The sequence below is a fragment of the Phocoena phocoena genome, chromosome 4 (assembly GCF_963924675.1).
Source record: "Phocoena phocoena chromosome 4, mPhoPho1.1, whole genome shotgun sequence".
Lineage (NCBI taxonomy): Eukaryota > Metazoa > Chordata > Mammalia > Artiodactyla > Phocoenidae > Phocoena > Phocoena phocoena.
Genome location: NC_089222.1, coordinates 9,840,202 through 9,860,733, shown reverse-complemented (window position 1 = coordinate 9,860,733; position 20,532 = coordinate 9,840,202). Strand labels below are relative to the sequence as shown.

Below are 20,532 nucleotides of genomic sequence, written 5' to 3'. Positions count from 1 at the left end.
GGGTTTAGCAGATATAAGCTTTTATATATAGAAAGGATAAACAACAAGGTCCTACTGTATAGCACAGGGAGCTATATTCAATATCCTATGATAAACCATAAGGGAAAAGAATATATATATATAAAATAATGTGTATATATATGTATATATGTATAACTGAATCACTTTGCTGTAAAGCAGAAATTAACACATTGTAAATCAACTATATTTCAATTAAAAAATATATTAATTAATTAAAAAAACCCACCACCAAGAGGATTGTCCATGGGATACGGGTCTCATTCCATACCAGACCCCAACACTTCTTCTAAATGGTCTGATCTCATTCATTCATTTATTTGCTCACAAGTGCATATTTCTTTGAGTAATAGAAACAAAAAATGTTGAATTTACTTGTTCATATATGGCTGACTGTAACTGTAGTTAAAGCATTGCACAAAAAACTGCCGATGTTAGGTAGAAAGTTCTCCTGGTGCTAGATGCAGAGTTTCACCTCTATGTTATTTTTTTTCTTAGATGTTCAGTAGAATAATTTATTTTCAGAATCATCTTGACACATTCTGACATTTGAGTGGTTTGATTTTATTTGATGTATTACCCTTTTTTAAAAATAGGATACATGCCAAACGCCTCTATGAACTTCAGTGTTTCTAGCAGAGAATTATTAATTAGATTCAGTTCTTCATTTGAAAAATAAGCTTACTGGACTGTATCAATTGGAGTGTGTGTTAATTTAATGTAGTTTGAAATATAGGAATTACCAAATGCAGTTAACTTTGTATGTTATTTCTATTTCTTGGAGCACATGCCCCTATTAAGAGATTTTTTTTTTCTCCCCAGGCTAAGAAGATTTTTCTGTCCTTTTTAATTTTGCCTTCATGGGCACATTGCAAATACTCTACCTCACTCTGTTTTTCAGGTCCATTGTAGTAAAGCCAATTCTTTGTTTCTCTGCCTCTCACCTGTTTCTAGCTATTTATTTGTGTATAAGATGTCAAAGGAAAATGAAAAGTAACATCTCAAAACACCACCTTGAAAAAGAAAATGCCAACAAATTCTTTTCTGCACCTGAAGCTTTTAATTCTTTAATCCACCATGGAATGTTGCTTAATTACATATTTTATTATGCATAACTGAAAATTATATACTTTAGTTTCAACAGTGATATGAAAGCATGTATTGTTTATAAATAAAGAGCGGCTGGTTTTCCTCTCTGTTTTTGTTACAAATATTTGTGGAATTCTCAAAAGTTCTCTAAAACTGGCTTTTTGAAAATTCTCAGAGTGCTCCGAGGAAAACTTCATTTTAATATTTTCTTTAGAAACCAGAAAATTCATTACTTTGCAAAAGCAAGATGATGTCAACGTCATTATGGGCAAAACCCATCAAATAGTTTCGATATTTTCATACGTTTCATCAAAATTTTAACAAGTTTCACAAAGTATTTATTAATGGAAAAATGTTACAATGGTTGAACTGGGTGATGAATCCTTGCGGGTGCATTATAAATACTATTCTCTCTACTTTTTTGGGTGTATTCGGAAATTCCTATAATAAAATGTGTTTTAAAAAATCGGTGTATATGGATTTTACAGCAGAGTTTTGGGGTTAATATTTCATACACTTGATTTCAATTACTTAGTGATGGACTTTTTCTTATTAGTAAAATACATTACACTCTATTTCTGACAATATCGAATTGCATTTAATTTTTTCTATATTTTCTGCATTTGAGAAAGCTTTTATTAAGCAGTAAACAGAGACAGAAATTTGTAGATAGAAGACTTGGGTTTGAAACAAATATAGCCACTTAACAGCTGAACAAATCAGTTTCCCTATTTGACTTTCCCCTCCCTTGTGACTGCCTTAAGTACTCATAATGGAACAGAGATGGTGTGGCAGTGCCTTGTAAAACGAAGCATTCTACCAATGTTGTTGCTATTATCATTTTAAGCATATTTGAGGGAAATGCTAGGGAGGGGCCTCAGAAGGTAGAAAGCCTTGGTATGAGATCTGGTAGAACAAATATTTGGAAATTAAAATTGGAAACAAAGGTGGAGTAGGTGAAAGAGGCTGTTGGACAGGTTTGTGAGCTGAACAAATGCTTATTTTGTATCACATTGCCACAGGCTCAGTGAATTAATGCACACAATTAAATAGTTGAACTTTCTCAGCGTTCTCATTTAACAGGTACTGATGGTTCTTCTGTGAGTGGAAAATCAAAGCAGCCCATGGGACATCCTTTCTTTGGGGGGGGGCGCATAAGGGCATGAAAAGAGACTGTCACTGTCATGAAAACTTATTTGAATACCATAAAATGCAAATATTCAATAACAGTAAAAAAAAAATGCAACTAAGAGTAAAAAAATAATGGGCAACATTTAACTCAGTGCAAAATGTCACTTTAGAGTTTCTCTGTATTTTCTTTGCAAGGCAACAAAAATAATGTACTGCTCTGTTTTTCCTCACCCACCACCTCATCAACTAGTATCAGAGAGAACAGGGCCCTAGTCATGTGCTTTTGATCACAAGAGAGATATTAGCAGTTGAAATAGTTGACAGAAGAAGGTGACTTAATATACAACCTTGATACAGGGCAAGAAACCAAAATGGGATTTTTGTAGAATTATTTTGATAAAATTAAACTTGGAAATACGTATGATCCACATAAGGGGGGTAATGTAAGGAAGGCTTAAAATGTTGTTCATCATTTAAACATGAATTCCAAACTATTTTTACTTAACACGTGGTATTGTTAAACAGGTGATACTATACTGGACATATACTTTCTATCACATTTCTTAAATGAGGGTACTTCATATTTCATCAAAAATGTGCACGTTAACAGATGTAGTTCAGCCTTTGTCGAAAGACATGCAAGTATTTAGTATTTACATTAAATGGATTGTCTCAGAAATGCTGAATCCATGATATGCTCCCTTAAAAAGTAAAAAATATTTATTTGTAAGGTTAACTACAGTATCAGTATCTTCTGATATTTTAGATAGGATTAGTATTTTTGGACCTCTATTAGTTTTCACACTATCATGCAAATTCTGGCTTGCTTTAGCACAATAGTCCAATTTCCATTGGCTATATAATAGCGTAGGTATACACATTTTAATTGCTCTTTTTGAAAATATCACCAGGCAGTGCAGAATATCTTTTATTGATAATATCGTGACAGTCAAGGACCTTAATATCAGCCAATGATAACAATACGGAATAGGGCAGAATTGAATAATGGAATGTATGAGATTGTCGTTTTCATTCAACCTTGAACAACTGGAAAATGTTTTCTACTCAAGCTATATATTTTAGATAAGCACAGTTAGATATAGATATCACTAATGCAGAAAAAAAAAACCACTTCTTTTAAGCTCAGAATTCCTTAGGACTAATTGTTAATCAATACACATTTTATATATAATATGTACAGGCTTTGTAACCTAGTGCCACGCAACTAGGGCACACATATCAGTTACCTTGGTTTTCAAATGTTATGTGTCAACTCTGCATATTATGTGCCAAGGAGATACTATCAACATTATTTTTTGCATAATGTGCAAGTATTATATGGCCACAGAGTGTAATACAAATTAGTGGCAAAGTGCTGAGGGAAGGAATCCACGACAGATTCAGATGCACAAGGTTGAATATTACCCGTAAACTACCTGACTCTGCTAAGGTCTTAACAGCACGAAGCGCTATGTCATGCCCATCTTTTAAAAGTCTCTGAAATACATGGACACAGTGAAGTTTGTTCAAGGAATTTTACCAGTCTCTGGCAACACTGGGGCTGGTATGAGCAATATATGACGTTGGGGGAGCCATGTGGAAGGTTACCCCGACAAACCTCTTGCAAAATGTGCCATCTTCCCTGAAAACAATTTTGCTCACTCCATCATGACCGTCATTGTTTATACACATGTGCTTTTCCTTTTTTTGGTTTAAAAAGTCATATTAGCAAGATCATGTTGCTTGAGTTAAGGGGCCTAAGTGAGAATTTTATTAGTATTGTCATGTTGATTTCTTATACACACTCAGCAACTCATTGAAAATGTTATTTCCAAAGAAGTTAGGAGGTTACTGGGAATGAGAAAATCTTATTTGCAACCCAAATTCTCCTTCTAAATGTTATTAAATCTGTGACACCTTATATTAGGTGTTGTGCTGGTGTAGAAAAAAAAAAAAAAACTACCCTCTGCTCTAGGTTTTCCCTTTAAACTCAGAGAAAAAAAAGAAGATAGGTTGTCTTTCTTTAAGCTTCCTGGCATATTACTCTATTTAATTATTATTTTTAATACACACTATCTACTCTCTATTTTAACTCAAATTTCTTTTGCTTAAATGATTTTCTGAACCCTAGTAATAAGCAAGAATATTTAAAAGTTGTTCTCTCATTTAATGAAAAGAACTGAAAACTTTTCCAATATAATTTTAAGTTTATAGCAAACCAGGTGCCTTTGAAGTAGTTCAGCTGTGCTTCAAAAGTAAATAGTAACTTTGAAAGCTGAATTGGGAGTTTTCAGCCATCCCATTTTATTTTCTTAAATTCAGCATTAAAGCAGTCCAGTTGCCCACCGATGGGCTCATCAGGGCTCAGGGAAAAGATGGGCAGGAACAGAGTGGGCGATTTTAGTAGCAAAGGAAAACAGACACCTGCTAACAAGTAGGAAATCTTAAAAAGAAGCAAAAGATAATGTGAATGTGAAAAAAAAAATAACCAAAAACTGCAACACTGGCCCCAATCCTTTTCATGACCATTAGCACACCTCACTTTATATCTTGGAGTTTACTGAGTTTCATGTTGCAAGAATTTTGAAGTGCGTGTTTCAGTTCCAGGCATGTTATTCTTATTTTCTTCACGGAGGTCTTATAGTTATGACATACACAACCAAATAAGCTCAGAGTTATTAAGTTATATTCCATTTACAACTTAAAAAAATACATGGCTTACTAAGGAGTTTTTAAACAGAAGGTCCATTTTTTCCCCTACTTATGTTACTATTAATGGCCTTTAAAAATATTCATACATCAGCTTAAAAAAAGTGTCGCCATGATGGAAGTATTGTGAAGTAAATGCAGATGAATCCATTCTAAGCACCTATCTGCTAGAGAGTGAATTGATGTCTTTGTTGGCGAGTCTTTTGACCATCCTCCTATCTCTGTTTAATATATTAACCAAAAACAGGTTATTGTCTTCATTGTTAAACTTAAAAAGTGAGCATGTATTTGTGATTTAAATATACAGCGTTTCAAGTGACTTTTCAATTGCTCTTTTTCAGATCTGCAAAATATCAAGAAAGTATTAACATGCATCTAACTTAGAGGGCCGTCTTGGACTCTGTAAGGTACTTCACATAAGCAGACAAACCCTACCATGTCATACCATACAAACAATTTTAATTGTGTAGTTACAGTCAATAACCACTCCTAATCAGAACATTTCTGCATAAAGAAAACTGTGATACACTTATAAAAACAGCCAGCTGTAACAAAATAGCTGGTGTTTTCATAGCCATAAACTCATAAAAAAGAAATAACACCTTTATACAGAAATTTTATACAGATGTAGCTTTAAAATTGATTGTAAACCAAAGGAAGACACATTGCAAACATCAATTATTTTCACATTAATTGCATAATTTTCTAAGGTGATCTATTAGTTTTATTTACCTAAGCTTATTTGCATGATAGTAAAAATTGCATACAACAATAAGAGTGAAGCTTATAGTATGAATTGCTTGGATAACATAGAGCACTTTTTATAGGCAACTGTGTAAAGCACATTTTATCTATTTAAAACTTTTAAGACACTTTGTTTTACTGCCCATCAAAATACATTTATAAATAGAAAAGAATCAGTATGGTAACAAGAGAAGCAATTTTACATTTAACGGAAACTTCCAAAAAATTAATTACAACATGATGCTGCAGGATCTACAAATAAATAATGAGGACTAAACTGTGTTTCACATTTTCTTTTCATTTTTTAAAAAATCATGTAACAATGAGAATGAAAAAAAGATTACAGTGAACTTTTATTTCCAAAATAAAAACAAATTTGAATTACGGCAGTGCCATATAATACAAGGCATTTGTTGGCATATGTCATCTTTAAACTGCATTCCACAGTCTATAGTTCTTTTGTAACATACAATAGAGTAACAAACTCTTTTTTTCTTTTTTTCTTTTAAATGAGGGGCGAGTTTCCAAAGATCAGTGTGAAGTGTTACAGAAATAATTAAAGGAAGGAAATAATAATCACAGAAGTTATAATGCTTGTTTGAGGCTCCAGAATAATAATTAAAAAAAAAAATCACTGGTATCATGCTTACGGGGTACACACCTGGGTGTGTTCCGTGAACACAAATTTTCATTTTTAATACCAAACAATCCGATGCTTCACCTGGGGCTGCCAAGCAGTTTGTAAAAGAGAGCAAAACGCTTAGTGCAGTCTGTATCATCCTTTCTCGACTTTCCTGTTTGTGCAAGTTTCTGAAGATTCATTGGCCAAACAATGGACAACAAGGTTTGCTGAGCGAGTACAGGGTGGACCTTCCGTGTCGTTAGTCAATTTCACTGGTGCTGATGGAGGAAAAGAAGACTTTCATCTCAGTCTTTGACGTCGGCGTTAATGTCTGTGTTCCCTTCCACCGCCAGCTCGTCTTCTAGTTTCACCGAGAAAAGGGTGTTAGCATTTTTGTCTTGGACACTGTCCTCCAAATCCTTAAGCAACTCCTCTTCCTTGTACTCGGCCACGTCCACCTCCAGGCCCGAGTTGTCCTTCAGCTTGCCGTGATGTTTGAGATAGTACCGCTGGTTCTGAAAGAATTTGATGATGGTGTACTTGGGCAGGTCCAGCTGAGCGGACAGAGTCTGGATGGCCTCCTCGTCCGGGTATAGGCCCACGTCCTGAATGAAACTCTGCAGGATGCCCAGCGCCTCCACCGAGATCTTGGTCCGCGGCCGCACCTTCTGCCGGCTCTCGTCCTCCGCCTCGGCGGGCGCGGCCACGGTGGGCTGCCGTGGGGGTAGCCGGGGCCCGGCTGGAGGCTGCTGCACCTGCGCCTGCGCGGGGGGCGGCGCCGGCTGCGGCTGCGCCTGCGGCTGCTGCAGAAAAGAAACAAGCACAGGGTCAGCGGCGTTCTTGGCCACCGCGCATGCAGGATCGGCCACTGCGCTGCGGCCTCTCCCACTGCGCATGCGGCCTCCCAACGAGCGAGCACATGGTCAGGGATCCCACATGCACCTGCCTGGACCGGGACGGGGACAGGGATCCTGGGCGGAAAGGCAAGCCAGCTAAATGGCCCACAGTACTAGGAAGAAAATCAAAATGATCACCAGAAAGGGTGGAATTAAGAGGGCTTGGGGCGGCTCCTGGGCTTCCTCATCAGAGGTTAGGCCAGCTCACGGTGGCTGGAACTCGGCGCTCTGAAAATGTGAGCCATAAACTTCACCAGAAGGATACGCATCAGAGGCGAAGACAGCAAAGTAAATTATGGTATCAATAATTGACAAAGATTTTAAATGAAGATTGGGAAGTAGGGATTTCCAAGGCATTTTCGAAAGGTGAGCTGTGGAGACGTGGGGAAGGAAATGAGTGTTTTGTCCCATTTCATTGGATGGGTAAAACGCTGAGCAAGCATACGCATACAAAGTCTTATTTTCGTTGCAAATACAATGGGTAAGCCTCTGCTCTTCTGCAGCACAGCCCTTATGAATCCAAAGGGTTTTTGAGATTCTCACGTGTGAATGTCCTACTAGACAGTTTCAATCTAACAGACACACAGATTTCTTACAAAATTGCACTGGGCTGACACTGCAAGTTTTTTTCTTACCAACAAATAAAGGTTCCATCCATCCCACAACGGCTAGCAAATTGTTTTGTCTATACTAAACTCAGATGTGATTAGGATTTAAATTTAGTGTATACAGACACTTTTTCATAATTAGTATCTGTGTATGTGCTGTAATTTCCATACACAATCATACATAACAAACGTGTGACACATGCACATAATATATACACTCCATATCCAAGATTCTTATCAGCAAAGCAAATCAACCCGAGGAAGCCCAAAATACTAGAACGTTTGTACTGTGCCCTAGGCATCTCCTTAATCCTCCTAAGAAGCAATTTTATTAAAAACAATTTACAGTTTCAAACAAGTACTATTTTTTTTAACTTAACACATATCTTTTTTGTTTTTGTTTTTGCTAAACAGTAAGTTTTTCAGGCTTTCACGATTATTTTAGTGCTTGATATCCTAAGGGATTCTCTTTTTCAATTTAACTTTTATAGTCAAAGGTTTTTTTCCCTTAGTGGATGCATAACGCTATTATTGTGTACATATGTGTGTGTGTATTCCTCCCCTTCCCGCGGCCCCTCCCCCCAATAGCAATACCAAGAAATAATATGTAGGTGATTCAACGAAGAGAGCATAGAATTTTAGGACTCTGGAAGGCAATGGCATTTTCCCTGAAAGGGGAAAGCTAAAAGCGTCCCCTTAGATTTAACACAAATAATTTGTACAGCTCAAGTTCAATTTCAACACACTTCCTAAGCAATGGAGGCCAACAACGACCTGGACCCAGAGCTTCCCAATCTGAATTCACTGGGGATGAATTTAGTGGATCCACTCAGTGGATGAGTGGAGACAGGTCGCGGGATGTGACAAGCTGAGCCCGAGGCTGACTCTGCCGGCACAGTGATCTTCGGCCAATGCCACGGTTAGCATGGCCTTTGCAAGGTTGAGCATCCTGACCAAGAGAGTAGGTATGGGCACCACCCTCTCCGTGTGTCCCTCTCTTGCTCGCATAGGTTAACTTGTGCCTGGCTCACCTGTGGAGCAGCACCGCGCCACGGTGCAGGCGTTGGCAGGCCTGGCAAGAAAATGCCTCTAGACTCTCCTTTCCCAGGGGTCTTGGGAGAGGGGCTCTAAAGGAAAGACAAATGTGACTCACCCCTAACCTGTGCTCCCTAAGGCTGTGAGGATAGAGCTACAAAGTGAAGGCAGGGCCAGGGAGTCAGAAGCCAGAAGCCAATTTAGTTTCCTCCCCTCCTCTCTTTTGGACAGAATCCAAGGTATACAGTTGTGATCCAATTAACTTCCTGTACAGAAACAGCAATCATGCCTTTCCTCAGGGACAGTATTGGTACTCATTGAAAAAGAGGTGGCGTTCTAAAAATTCTGATTTTTCAAAAGCAACAACAAAATTCTTAAGCTCTCATACAACAAAACCACCCAATTCTAACTAAGACAGACTTCCCAAATAAGTGTAGAAGGGGGTTCCACCGCTTTGGGGGAGGGGAGATGAGAGGAGAGGAACACAATACACATGTTGGAAAACGTGTGTTCATTTCCCTTTTCTCCCCCTGAGTGAGATGGCAGTGTATTGTTATTTCTTGCTCAGAAGCCTATGTTTAGACTGGCGGAAAGAAGAGAAATGCTCGTTTCCCTGCTAAGTTTAAACCTCTATTTACCGAGTGTTATATTGAATTGGCCAAGGTAAACGAACCTGAATCTGCTCTGCGGGCACGTGGATGATGTGGGGCGGCCGGTCGCCATGGTGATGCACCGCGTTGCTCTCCTGTTCATAAATGGCATCACGTTCAGGCTGAGGGAGACTGAGGAACCTTCGGATCATGGAGAGGTTCTCCCACAGGGTCCTGTTTTCTGGAGAAGGATCTTCTTTCCAGCGTAATAGCTCACACAGCCACCCCTTAGAGACAAGGGCATAACAGGTCAGTTCAGGCTGATGGCAGGGGGAGGTGAAAGGGGGTCGGCTGACATTTTCCATCAGGAGCTAAAAAGGAAGGACCCTGTGAAGTTAACTTTTTTCACGAACTAAAAACACTCCAGGACTTTCCCTGGTGGCGCAACGGTTAAGAATCCGCCTGCCAATGCAGGGGACACGGGTTAGAGCCCTGGAAGATTTCACATGCCACAGAGCAACTAAGCCCACGCGCCTAGAGCCCGTGCTCCACAACAAGAGAAGCCACCGCAATGAGAAGCCTGAGCACCGCAACGAAGAGTAGACCCTGCTCACCGCAACGAGAGAAAGCCCACGTGCAGCAACGAAGACCCAACGCAGCTAAAAATAAATAATTAATAAAAACAAAATAAAATAAAAACACCCCAATCTGCTAAAATTTTTTTTTTTAACCTGTTGAGAGAATAGCTGTGGCTATCGCAGAAGCAGGCTCTGTTTCTAATACACGTTCAGATTTGCATCTTAAAGGAGGGTCCTATTTTTCAGACTCCAAGGGCAAGACCCATTTACCATGGAGTCTGCAGAATGTGTCAGAGGAGAAAAGCAAGGCTGAGTGTGCTTCTTGTCTGCTGAGTGGCCATCTGAGGTTCTGAAGGTATTTAAGAAGGGTTAGGACAGGCTTTTAGAATAATTTTGTTTTCTAAAAGGATTCCCTAAGTTTATAATTTTTGTATTAGAAAGGCAACTCTGTGTGAACATGTGTGTGTGTGAGTGTGCAGGAAAGGGAGAGAAAGGACGTGTGCAGTTACGTGAGCAAGAATGTCGTCCAAGGTAAGGCACTGTATTTAGAATGAGCATTAGAAGAATTCTCCAAGACGGAACTTTCCAGAAAGACACCTCGGAGTCCTGCCTGCTGCTATGTACACACATGGTTCATCAAGTGAGCATTTTAATAGAATTCCTGGGCTAAGAGACAAGGAAACGTCCAACGAATGCCAAAACCTGAACCTCTCTGATGCCTCCTAAGGCCCAGTTTCTGATCCTCAGATTCTCAAGAACCGAGTGGTCCAAGAGAGTACGCTGTCTCACATTCTCATGTCTCACATTCTCTAATCATCATCTCAAACCTTCTTTATCTTGGCCGCCATGATGGACACTAAGCAATGGGGTGGACTGCAATGGGGTGGACAGGAAGAGGGAAGAGGTCCCACCCACACCCCCTTCACCAGCCAAGGCAACCAGCCCCAGCTGCCATGCTGCCTGTTGTCGGCCTACAACTATACTCTTTTCTGGACAAATGTCTTGGAGCCATCGCACCTGGAGATGCCCGGATGCTTACTCCACCCCTCACTAGCCCCTTCACCCTGGGGTGGCCCGCGACTGGCTGACCCACCCTCTTGCCCCACAGTGACGACTCACTCTACCCTTTGGCCAGAGATGGCCCACCCCAACCTTCTTATTGCCTTTCCCCATCAATACGGACTTTACCTGAGACCACATTCTTTCCTGACCCCTTCCACTTTCTTGTCCTCCTGAATGCCTGCCGGGTCCCTCACCACCAAACCATGAGCCCCTGATCCCTTATCTTAGCCTCTGTTTTAGGGAACTCGACCTAAGACAAAGGGGTTTCTTGGAAATTCTAAGTAAATTAGTTGGATGGGAATGGAAAGAGTACAGTTTAGTATCTGATTTTTAGAACTGGCCAAAGGGAGTTGCTTTTTTGTTGTTGTTACCTCTGGGTGACATCAGAAAATGGTGTGACTTTCCTTTCCTTCTCAAACTGAACCACTGGAGAAATTCTCTTCTAACTGTAATATACAGTGGGAAGAAGCAAGGCCTATTCTCCCTGAAATGGCCTATTTGAAACATTTTAAAAGGAAAGATGGAGACTGATAACACTAGCTTCCCAAGGCACACCTACCACCCAGTCAAGGGTGACAGCTGCTAAACTTCATGACATCTACTAGCCTTAACCCTAACTAAGAGGCCTTTGATTCTCCATTCAACACGTTGTTTAATTGAACAAATAATTAACCTACAGACGGTCATGTAATCATGCACTCATTTGATGCTACTGAATGCATAATTCCAGGCTAAGAGAACAGACAGTAAACTGAAGATTTACCTGAAAAAATATTAGCTCAATAAAAAATAAAAGTAATTGTGATGACAGTGTCACTGAACGTGCTTCTCTTTTAACCATGGCAGTTCTTTGCTTCTTTCTGGAATCATATGGTGACATGTCACATTTTAGCTCTATTTATGTGAATAGAACATTAACTACAAAACTGTATTTGAGTATTTGAAATATTTGAGACCCACTTGCATATGGTGCCCCAGAGATGTTTATTTAGCTCTTACTGACAAATATTTGCTCTCTCGATTAAGCCATGAAAATATTTTATATTTTCCTACATCTAAGCTATTTCTTTACACTTTACCTCTATGTTTTGATGCAGGGCAGGTTTTAGATCTGTCTTCCTGAAGGCTTGAGTATTAACTATGGTTAAGATTACCCCCCCCAACCCGTCTCCATTCTTCAGCTATGGCAATTGACAGGCCCCCATGCCTAAACACAGCAAATTGCTACAATTTTATTTACCGTTCAAGAGATGTTAGAAGGTTCATCAAGAACAGAACAGTTTTTTTTTCCTTTACTTAGCTAGAATTATACTATTGCAATAAGTGCTTAACATTGAGCATGTCTTTTTTTTTTTTAGCAATAAATGCTTGTAACTAAAAATTGCTAAAAGTTAAATTAAGAACGATTCATGTAAGAAAATCTTCTCAGAGAAAGCTGAAGAACTCCAATAATTTCTCGAATCCTTTTAGAAACTTTTAAAAGTAACACAGAGATCAGTTAGCACTTGCATATATGTGAAAAAAAACAAACAAACATGTGGATCACAGATGTTCTTTGGAAAAGAAAATCATTAGTTCTTTTAAAACGGCTAATAATGATAGTTAATTCCTAAACAATCACACTCATGCTGGTTTCACAAATATTTCAGAAAAAGAGCCCTGACTCATTCAACAAATATTTTGCTCATATTGTCACTTCTTTGTCTCTATACTTATGAGACGGATTCTTATTTTTATTAATTACGCATGACTAACATAACATTTCCAGTAGTTTGCTATTAACCTCTGCCCTTAAATAATACTTCTAATTCCTTATCTAAAAATAATGCGATGAATTATAAATCTGAAGCATGTCTCCGCTAGCCTTTCAAGAGACGTGATGATTTTAAGAGACTGAAATCAGATGCTTCTTAGAAAAATATTTAACGGTGCATGCAGCTGGGAACTGTTAGTTCTACAAGGGTATTCCAAAAAACAAAAATGGGGGGAGGAGCGGTATGCTGTGTGTCGCCCTCAACAAATAACGGAAGACAGATATTCTGACGGGCTAGTTCTTTGTCAGCAGAGAAATCAACTGGCTCATTCCCAATTCACACTGGCAGAAAGAAGATCAATTTATTATAATACCATTTAAACACGTCGGAATATTCTGACGCCCTCAAATCCTATCGATCGAGACTCTATTAATGATGACAGTAATCTGATCTATGTTTTGCAGAAAGTGACGAAAAAAACCAAATGCTCTCCAATTCCCCAGTACCTTTTCCTAGGTCGCTTCTCCATAAGCCATATTATTAGTGCAAATAAAGACAATGATATGTCAGAATACTGGTAATATGTAACAAATAAAAATAACGATTTCCCTATGTACTAGATTGGTTTTTTAAATGATACATGCGTAGATTTACTGGGTGGAGGAGGTGAATAAGGTGCTGCACTTTGTTGCAAAATGTGAACATAATTACCTTTTAAGCCAGGTCTCTGGGACTTAAAATATCATAAGACCCTAGGCGGGGGTAGGGAACTGCTCTGACAATTAAAATTAGATCACAACTGTTCTGAACAGTAGAAAAGACAGGAGACTAACAGCCTTAAAATAATGAGAATGATCTATTCTCAGAAAACTGAAATGGCACAAGGAACAACCTAAACTTTAAATGTAGTAAATTTGCCAAGCAACATTACGCTGAATATAAAGAGGGCAAAATATAAACAGTAGCCACATGTAAATAAATAAGTAAAACTTTCAGGATGTTCCTACTTTTCAAACTGACAAAGTTTGACACCTTCTGCTCTAAACCCTTTGTTTCTATTCAAAATCACGCCTTGAGCTGTTGCTATCAATCACAGCACTTCCCCTAATACTTAAAAAAACTGGCATGGACCCTGAACAAGCTGAAAATGCCATGCAGATGAATTCTGAGATAATATGTTCAAACCTGTTATATACAACACAAATCCTGTAAAGTTATGTATTGTAAACCTACATTTATTGAGAACTAAAAGTCTTGAATCCATCTGCCACAAAGGAAATACTGTTATGTACTTTATAGGAACCAAGAACCATCTGTAAATGTCTTGCCACTGTAAGCAAGAAAATGGTAAAGATGTTAAACCTCAGACTGTATGAAATCAATAACATTCTTCGGACTGGTTTTGGTTAGGGAATCTATGAAAGACATGGAAGATCAGAGGGGGAGAAAAAGGAAAAGAGAGAATGCAGAACGACTGCCAAACCAGTACTGAAAAAAAGCAAAACAAACTCAATGACAACACAATGGCAATTTATCATGCTCCATGAAACACATGACTGTATGCTCATTTTAAAGGAAAAATTAGCAGTTCTAAACTCAATATTCTAATGATGTGCTTTACCGACAGAATCTTGTTGTACCACATTGAAATAAAAATCCTGGCACCTTCATCTCTCAGCTGCTTAATTTCCACCCAAACTCAATCTCTGATTTCCACTCCACTCTTTTTAGAACAGTTAATTCAAGTCAATTTGCTGCTTCTATCATTTTAACAGATAAGGGGTGCACAGTGATTTTTAACTGAGTCAGGAAAGCAACCTCGTTTCACGAATGAATTTATTGTACCTAGGAAGCCTCACACACATAAAAGGAGAACCCTTACAAGGCCTGGTCTGTGACAGAGCTGGGAGCACGAAACACAACTAGTTTTCCAGGGGAAAAGAGACTTCAGTGTTCTCTGAGAGAAAAAACAAAGTCACTTAATACAATATACAGATATGCATATATGATTGTTATGTACATATGCATTTTAAACCCAAGAGTTATAAAAAGAGAAAGAAAAATGACAAATAATTCTCCCTGCAACTAAGAAGGAAAAAACATTAAAAAAAACAAACAAACCGGAATGGGTAATTTGAGTTCTAAAAAGCAAAACATTTCACAGTCTGTATTTATTCTCCCACCCCTTACCCTCATCTTTCATGTGTTATTTGCAGGAGTATTTTGTTCCAATCTCTGGGGCATATAGTATAATAATATATGATATTAAAAGAAATCAATCTAAATAGGGAGGTATTTGATACAAACATTCTAGTGGAAAGCATGAATTACAGTTTAGCAAGTAGTAGGAACAGGATTAAGTACATAAGCCATTAAATAGTACTTCTCACACAAAAAAATTTCAGTATTGTAGACTAAACTACACCAGGCATTTTGAATGAGTACATTTTCAACAACAACTAACTAGAGAGCTAGCAATTTATCATTCAGCAAATAATTTTCTACTTTTAAAAGAATCTGTTACTTATGCTAATGAAGACAGTTTTTAATTTGCCCACAAACATGCTAAGAGAGGGCAATTTTTTTTTTTTTAATTTACAAAGCTATCTGTGCTCGTGGGTAATTTCATATCAATGTTCTATAAGCTGGGGTGGGGGGGGGAAATGGGTTCTAATTGTCAGAACTACTGAATCTTTTACCCCAACATAAAGGTTGTAAGATATCACAAAAGATGCAAAGTGACTAATGATGTTTTAAGCCACCCCTTGAATGTTCCAGACAGGTTCCATTTCCACCCTTTTTGTGCTTTATATACACCCTGCCTCAAATATAGTATTAAAACATATTACTTCTTCCATGCCCCTAATGCAGAGACACACAAGGCCTGATGAGGGTACAATCCCACTTCTGGGTGTTGAGGCCTGCCTCCTTCCTTCACACACCAACTTTAAACCTTTTTTTTCAAGAACAATCCTAACACTTCGAACAGTGAGAAACAAAACAGCGGCAAAGCACTACTGAAAGCATTTTCAATTATTTACTAGGTTAAAAGGGTGAAATGATACTTTAAATACATCAGATTTCATCATCTGGGCCATTTTTTGGTGGCAAAGTGGTATTGATCTTTCCAAATGCTGAAAATTAACTATTTTCCAGAAGGTCATTATTTGATTAAAGGCATTAAAGTTGAGGGCAAAGAAGCGATGCACTTTTTTCTCCCCATTCAAATCATCATATAATTTAATAAAAACCATCCCATCATGTCCTGTAATAAAAACGCTTATCTTAAGATATTGTTCTTTACCTAACATATTAACCTTTAAATGTTATGAAGTTCTTGAGGAGAAAAACCTTTGCTAAAGCAGATTATTCTATAACATAATGAGAGGTCCCCACCATTAACATTAATAAAGATACATGTTCTGTATGGAATTAGCAGGAAATACATGGATCTTCCTTCCCAGTTTACTAATTTCTACTTTGTGTAAAGAGAATTTCAGCAGGCACTACAAGTAACTTTTTCCTGCTAAGTTAACATTGGTTGGATTCAAGAAAACATGGGAAATAAATCTGAACAGAGGCGCAGCAATAAATGCATCTGCCATTCGAAAAGTAGCACATTATACTCACTTTATTCAAAGATGGGTTTTAAAAAGAAACCTACTTAAACGGAATATATGTATATGTGTGTGTATCCCCAAATATATTTTATTTTCAAGGTGTGGTTTCTGATGCTTGTATTTTTGCTGGGGGAAAAGAACCCCAATCATACTAGTTTTTTAAATTATTACTATTTTAAATGTCTAAACTGTTACTGTTTTAAACTCTCTCCAGACTCTATAGTTTATTTAAGGGACTCAATATCTTAGCCAAAAATCCGTGGGTTTCCATACTGCGGTAGTAATAGGACATAAAATGGCTACCCATAAATTTCCCACTTGAGTAAATTTTTGCCACTTTGTCTTTAAGAGGTTAAGAGCATCTAGCAGAGTTTCTGGAGGTTTGGCATTTGCGAAAAGAAATGTTTCTACAATCTAGGGGAAGCTCACATTAAAAGTCAGTGAATTTAGAAGGAATATTCAGAACCACTGGTAAATGATTTTTATTTTTTAATTTTGCTTAAAATTTAACCAAGCCAAAAAAAAAAAAAAAAGACATCATTTGTTTTCTGTGGTTTGATCGTTCACCTCTTTTTTACCTTCTCAAAGCCACTGACTTGAGGGAACACGTAAATATGGTGTTTTGTTTCTTTTCCTATAGATTGTTTGGTGCGTAACAAGATTATCAGATGGCCAGGGTAGATAAAAACATAAAGATCGTTCTCACTTAAGACTGTCAGGAAAGTTTTAAAGAATATTTTCAAGAAGAATCTGAGAAGGAGAAAAAGGAGGACTGAAGGTAAAACTATGAAATTCTATACGACATATTAAACTAGCTGGCAAGAAGATAATCTCTTAATTCGACTGAAACAGAGAATTTCCAAAGAAAGCCTTCATTTTACTTTTAAAAAAGTATATTTGGAAGATATCTAATTTAAAGATTATTTTTTCATAGGCTTCAAAGCTGCTTTCAGGATGGTTTCTTCGAAGTTTAAATGAAACAAATAAAAATCTGGCTTACCTGTCCGATACTTGAATACAGACTTTGAAAAGAATTTGTTTTTCCCTCTCAATCCAGGATGTATTTTTGACATTACATAAGTTTCAGTGATATGGTTTGGCTCTTGTTTAACATTTATACTCTCTGTCTTAAAAATCTTAAGGGAGGGGAGGGGTAAATTAGGAGTTTGAGGTTAACATGCACACACTACTATATACAAAATAGATAACCAACAAGGACCTACTGCATAGCACAGGGAACTATACTTAGTATCTTGTAATAACCTATAATGGAAAAAAATCTGAAAAAAGAATAGATATATTGATATGAAACTGAACACTCTGCTGTACACCTGAAACACAACATTGTAAATTAACTATACTTCAGTTTTAAAAAATCCAAAAAAATAAAATACCGCATCTGTTTAAAAAAAAAAATCTTAAGTTCTTATTCTCTCCTCACTCTTCATAGCAAGTGTCATTAAAAGACAGAAAACACCATATCCCTAAGGTTCATGCTGTAACACTTGCATCAATTTTCACCTCTGTTTCTACCATAAAGAATCGTCTTCTCCTTTCCATTCTGCCCACCACTGACTTGTCAGCGCTGGGGTACATTTTCCTTGAATGATGCTCTTAGGTACCAAACACTCTTTTTAATTATGTCCAATGGACAATTATCTTAATTTCTGAACAAAACAGCCTTTAAGTAATCACTCCTTTTCCTCTCTTAACTTAGGGGAAAGTGTATACCAATGATGACTAGAGCTTTGGGGAAGAATGAGAAAACAAGGGTTATCATAGAGAGTTGTGATCCCTACAAGAAGCAAATAAATACGATGCTTGACTTGGCCTGTGGAACTTCCTGATAGGTAAATACACAGGTTTAATTACGCTTTCTTCAATCCCCTTAGTCCTCTTTGAGATGCCCTTGGAAAGGGAGGCTGGGATGAAAACCACTGCTCTGGTCTTTGCTTTCAAACTACCCAAGGTTATCCCACTGCTCAAAACGACCTTCAAAGCTTCCCAAGACAGAGAAAAAGGTCATCCTCCCTAGAGGTCACTGAAGGTTCCTTCAATCACACCTAGGTCCTAATTCATCGGACCATTTATTAACTGTTGCCCATTTCCCCACATTCTACTCTCATTTCCTATACTGTTCTCTCGAACAGGAAAGCGCTCTCCCCATTTTTTCTGCCCACCCGAATACTAACGGTCCTTCCAGTTACTCTCAACTACCTCAGTATACCAGTTAAGGGTTACATCCTGTTACAGGCATTTACGTATGCAACCTTGAGCAAATTACCTCTCTGAGCCCCAGATCTTCCTCTACAAAGTGAAGATAATAATGGTACTCATCTCACAAGACTGTGGCTGGTACAAATGAAATAGTATATGTTTAGCCCAGTGCCTGGTCCGTGATAACTACAAAAAGGTCTGATGGACTTAACCAAAAGCATTTCCCTTAAATGGCTCACAGTACATTCGGGAAGAGGCGACATTCAAAAATAACTACTAGAGCAAAGCAGTATGCGGTGAAGGTCAGTGAGGGGCAGACATCCAGTGGGAACCAAGAGGAGAGGAAGAAGAGATCCACTGGGGTGGTCAAGGAAGTCTTTGCTGATGTAGAGTCATGTTGGTTTGGCTTTTAAGAATGGGCAATATTTAGAGTGGGAAGAATAATGAAAAAAAAAAGAGATGAATTAGCAATATGCTAGGAAAAATAGGTAGACTACTAGTTGCTTTGGAATCCATTCTTTCGTCATTGCTTTTTACCATACTTTCTTGAGGATGCAACTTAATTACTGTGACTTCGTCTCGTCTTTATAATGTGCTTCTAAGATCTATTTGTTAAGAAAGCCTGGATTTTCATTTTAACACCTATTCTACTACTGACTAGCCCTGTAACCTTGGTCAAGTTCCTTGAGTTCTCTAGACCTCAATTTTCTCCTCTATAAAATGGGGGTAATGTTACCACCACTCACAGTGTTGTAAGAATTAGTGAGAGAATTCACGCAAGGGGCTTGGCGCACAGTAACAGTATGATGAATGTCAGCTGTTATTATTTTTATTATTTTGTCATTATCACAAAGATAATGCAAAGGAATGTGAAATATCTAGGGAGTTAATGAAAATACTTCAGCTACCACATCCCAACCTGAACCCACTATCTTCCTCCCACAAACGAGGCTCCTCCTATATATCCTCGATTAACAGCATCACCACTCACCCAGTCACCTGGGCTGAAAGGCTGTGATTTGAAGTATAAATTGGTATATACTTTCTGAAGCGCAAGGTGGAAATGTTCGAATGTAGAAATGACTAGCAATTACCTTTAAGACACAAATGCCTTTTTTGATCCAATAATTCTACTTCTGAGAATTAATCATAAGGAAATAATAAAGATGTATACAAATATTTAACCATAATGATGTTCACATTAGCATTATCTGTGATAGCAAAAGTTGAATACAACTTAAATATACCTCAATAGGGAATTAAAAGGTGGGTATAGCATATGAATGAATGAAAGGCATATATATGCACACACACATGTGCACGCACGTATGTGTGTATGCAAAGAACATAAATCAGGTTATCGCTAGTTAATTAGGATTATGGTTATTTCTTATGTTCTTTCCTCCTTTATGCTTGCATTAAAATTTTTTTTTCTAGTTTGGCTAGTACTGTTTTTTAATTAAAAAAACACAGCAAACGGCTTCTATTTAAAAATATGATTTTTCTTCTTTGCTTCCTCCATAAGCGAACAATCATGAATTCCTGTCAATTCTACTCCTTCAGAAGGCGTCTTGAATTTGTTCCTTCTTTTCCATTCCTACTGCTCTGGTTCAGGCCCTCAGCATTTCTTCCACGAACTAAGGCTGATGGGTTTCTTTATACCAATCCACCCCCATCTCTGTTACCTGAGTTACATTTATCATAAACAAATGTCAATGCAAAGAGCCCCCTGAACAGCATACTCCACACTTTCCTTCACCCAAGGGGCTTGGAGATGCTTTAAGGCTCACACTTGAATGAGTGAGTGTAAAAATATAGCAAAAGATTTCCAGCAACACTGAAGCAGCAGTAAGCTGGGG

General features: G+C 38.0%; 1 protein-coding gene across 3 annotated transcripts in view; it reads right to left on the bottom strand.

Annotated features, from left to right (window-relative positions):
* Nucleotides 1-5,201: 5,201 nt before the first annotated feature.
* The window catches only part of SATB1 (SATB homeobox 1), a 93,403-nt gene continuing 78,072 nt past the window's right edge, over nt 5,202-20,532 (bottom strand). Inside the window, exons 9-11 of one of the 3 annotated variants that reach the window (XM_065875710.1) lie at nt 9,526-9,729; nt 8,834-8,944; nt 6,619-7,116 (exon numbers count right to left, since the gene is read on the bottom strand). In XM_065875710.1, the coding sequence (XP_065731782.1) occupies nt 6,619-7,116; nt 8,834-8,944; nt 9,526-9,729 (813 nt within the window). Of the gene's footprint in view, nt 7,117-8,199; nt 8,224-8,833; nt 8,945-9,525; nt 9,730-20,532 lie in introns of all 3 variants that reach the window. The other 2 variants (XM_065875711.1, XM_065875712.1) reach the window with 2 other exon arrangements.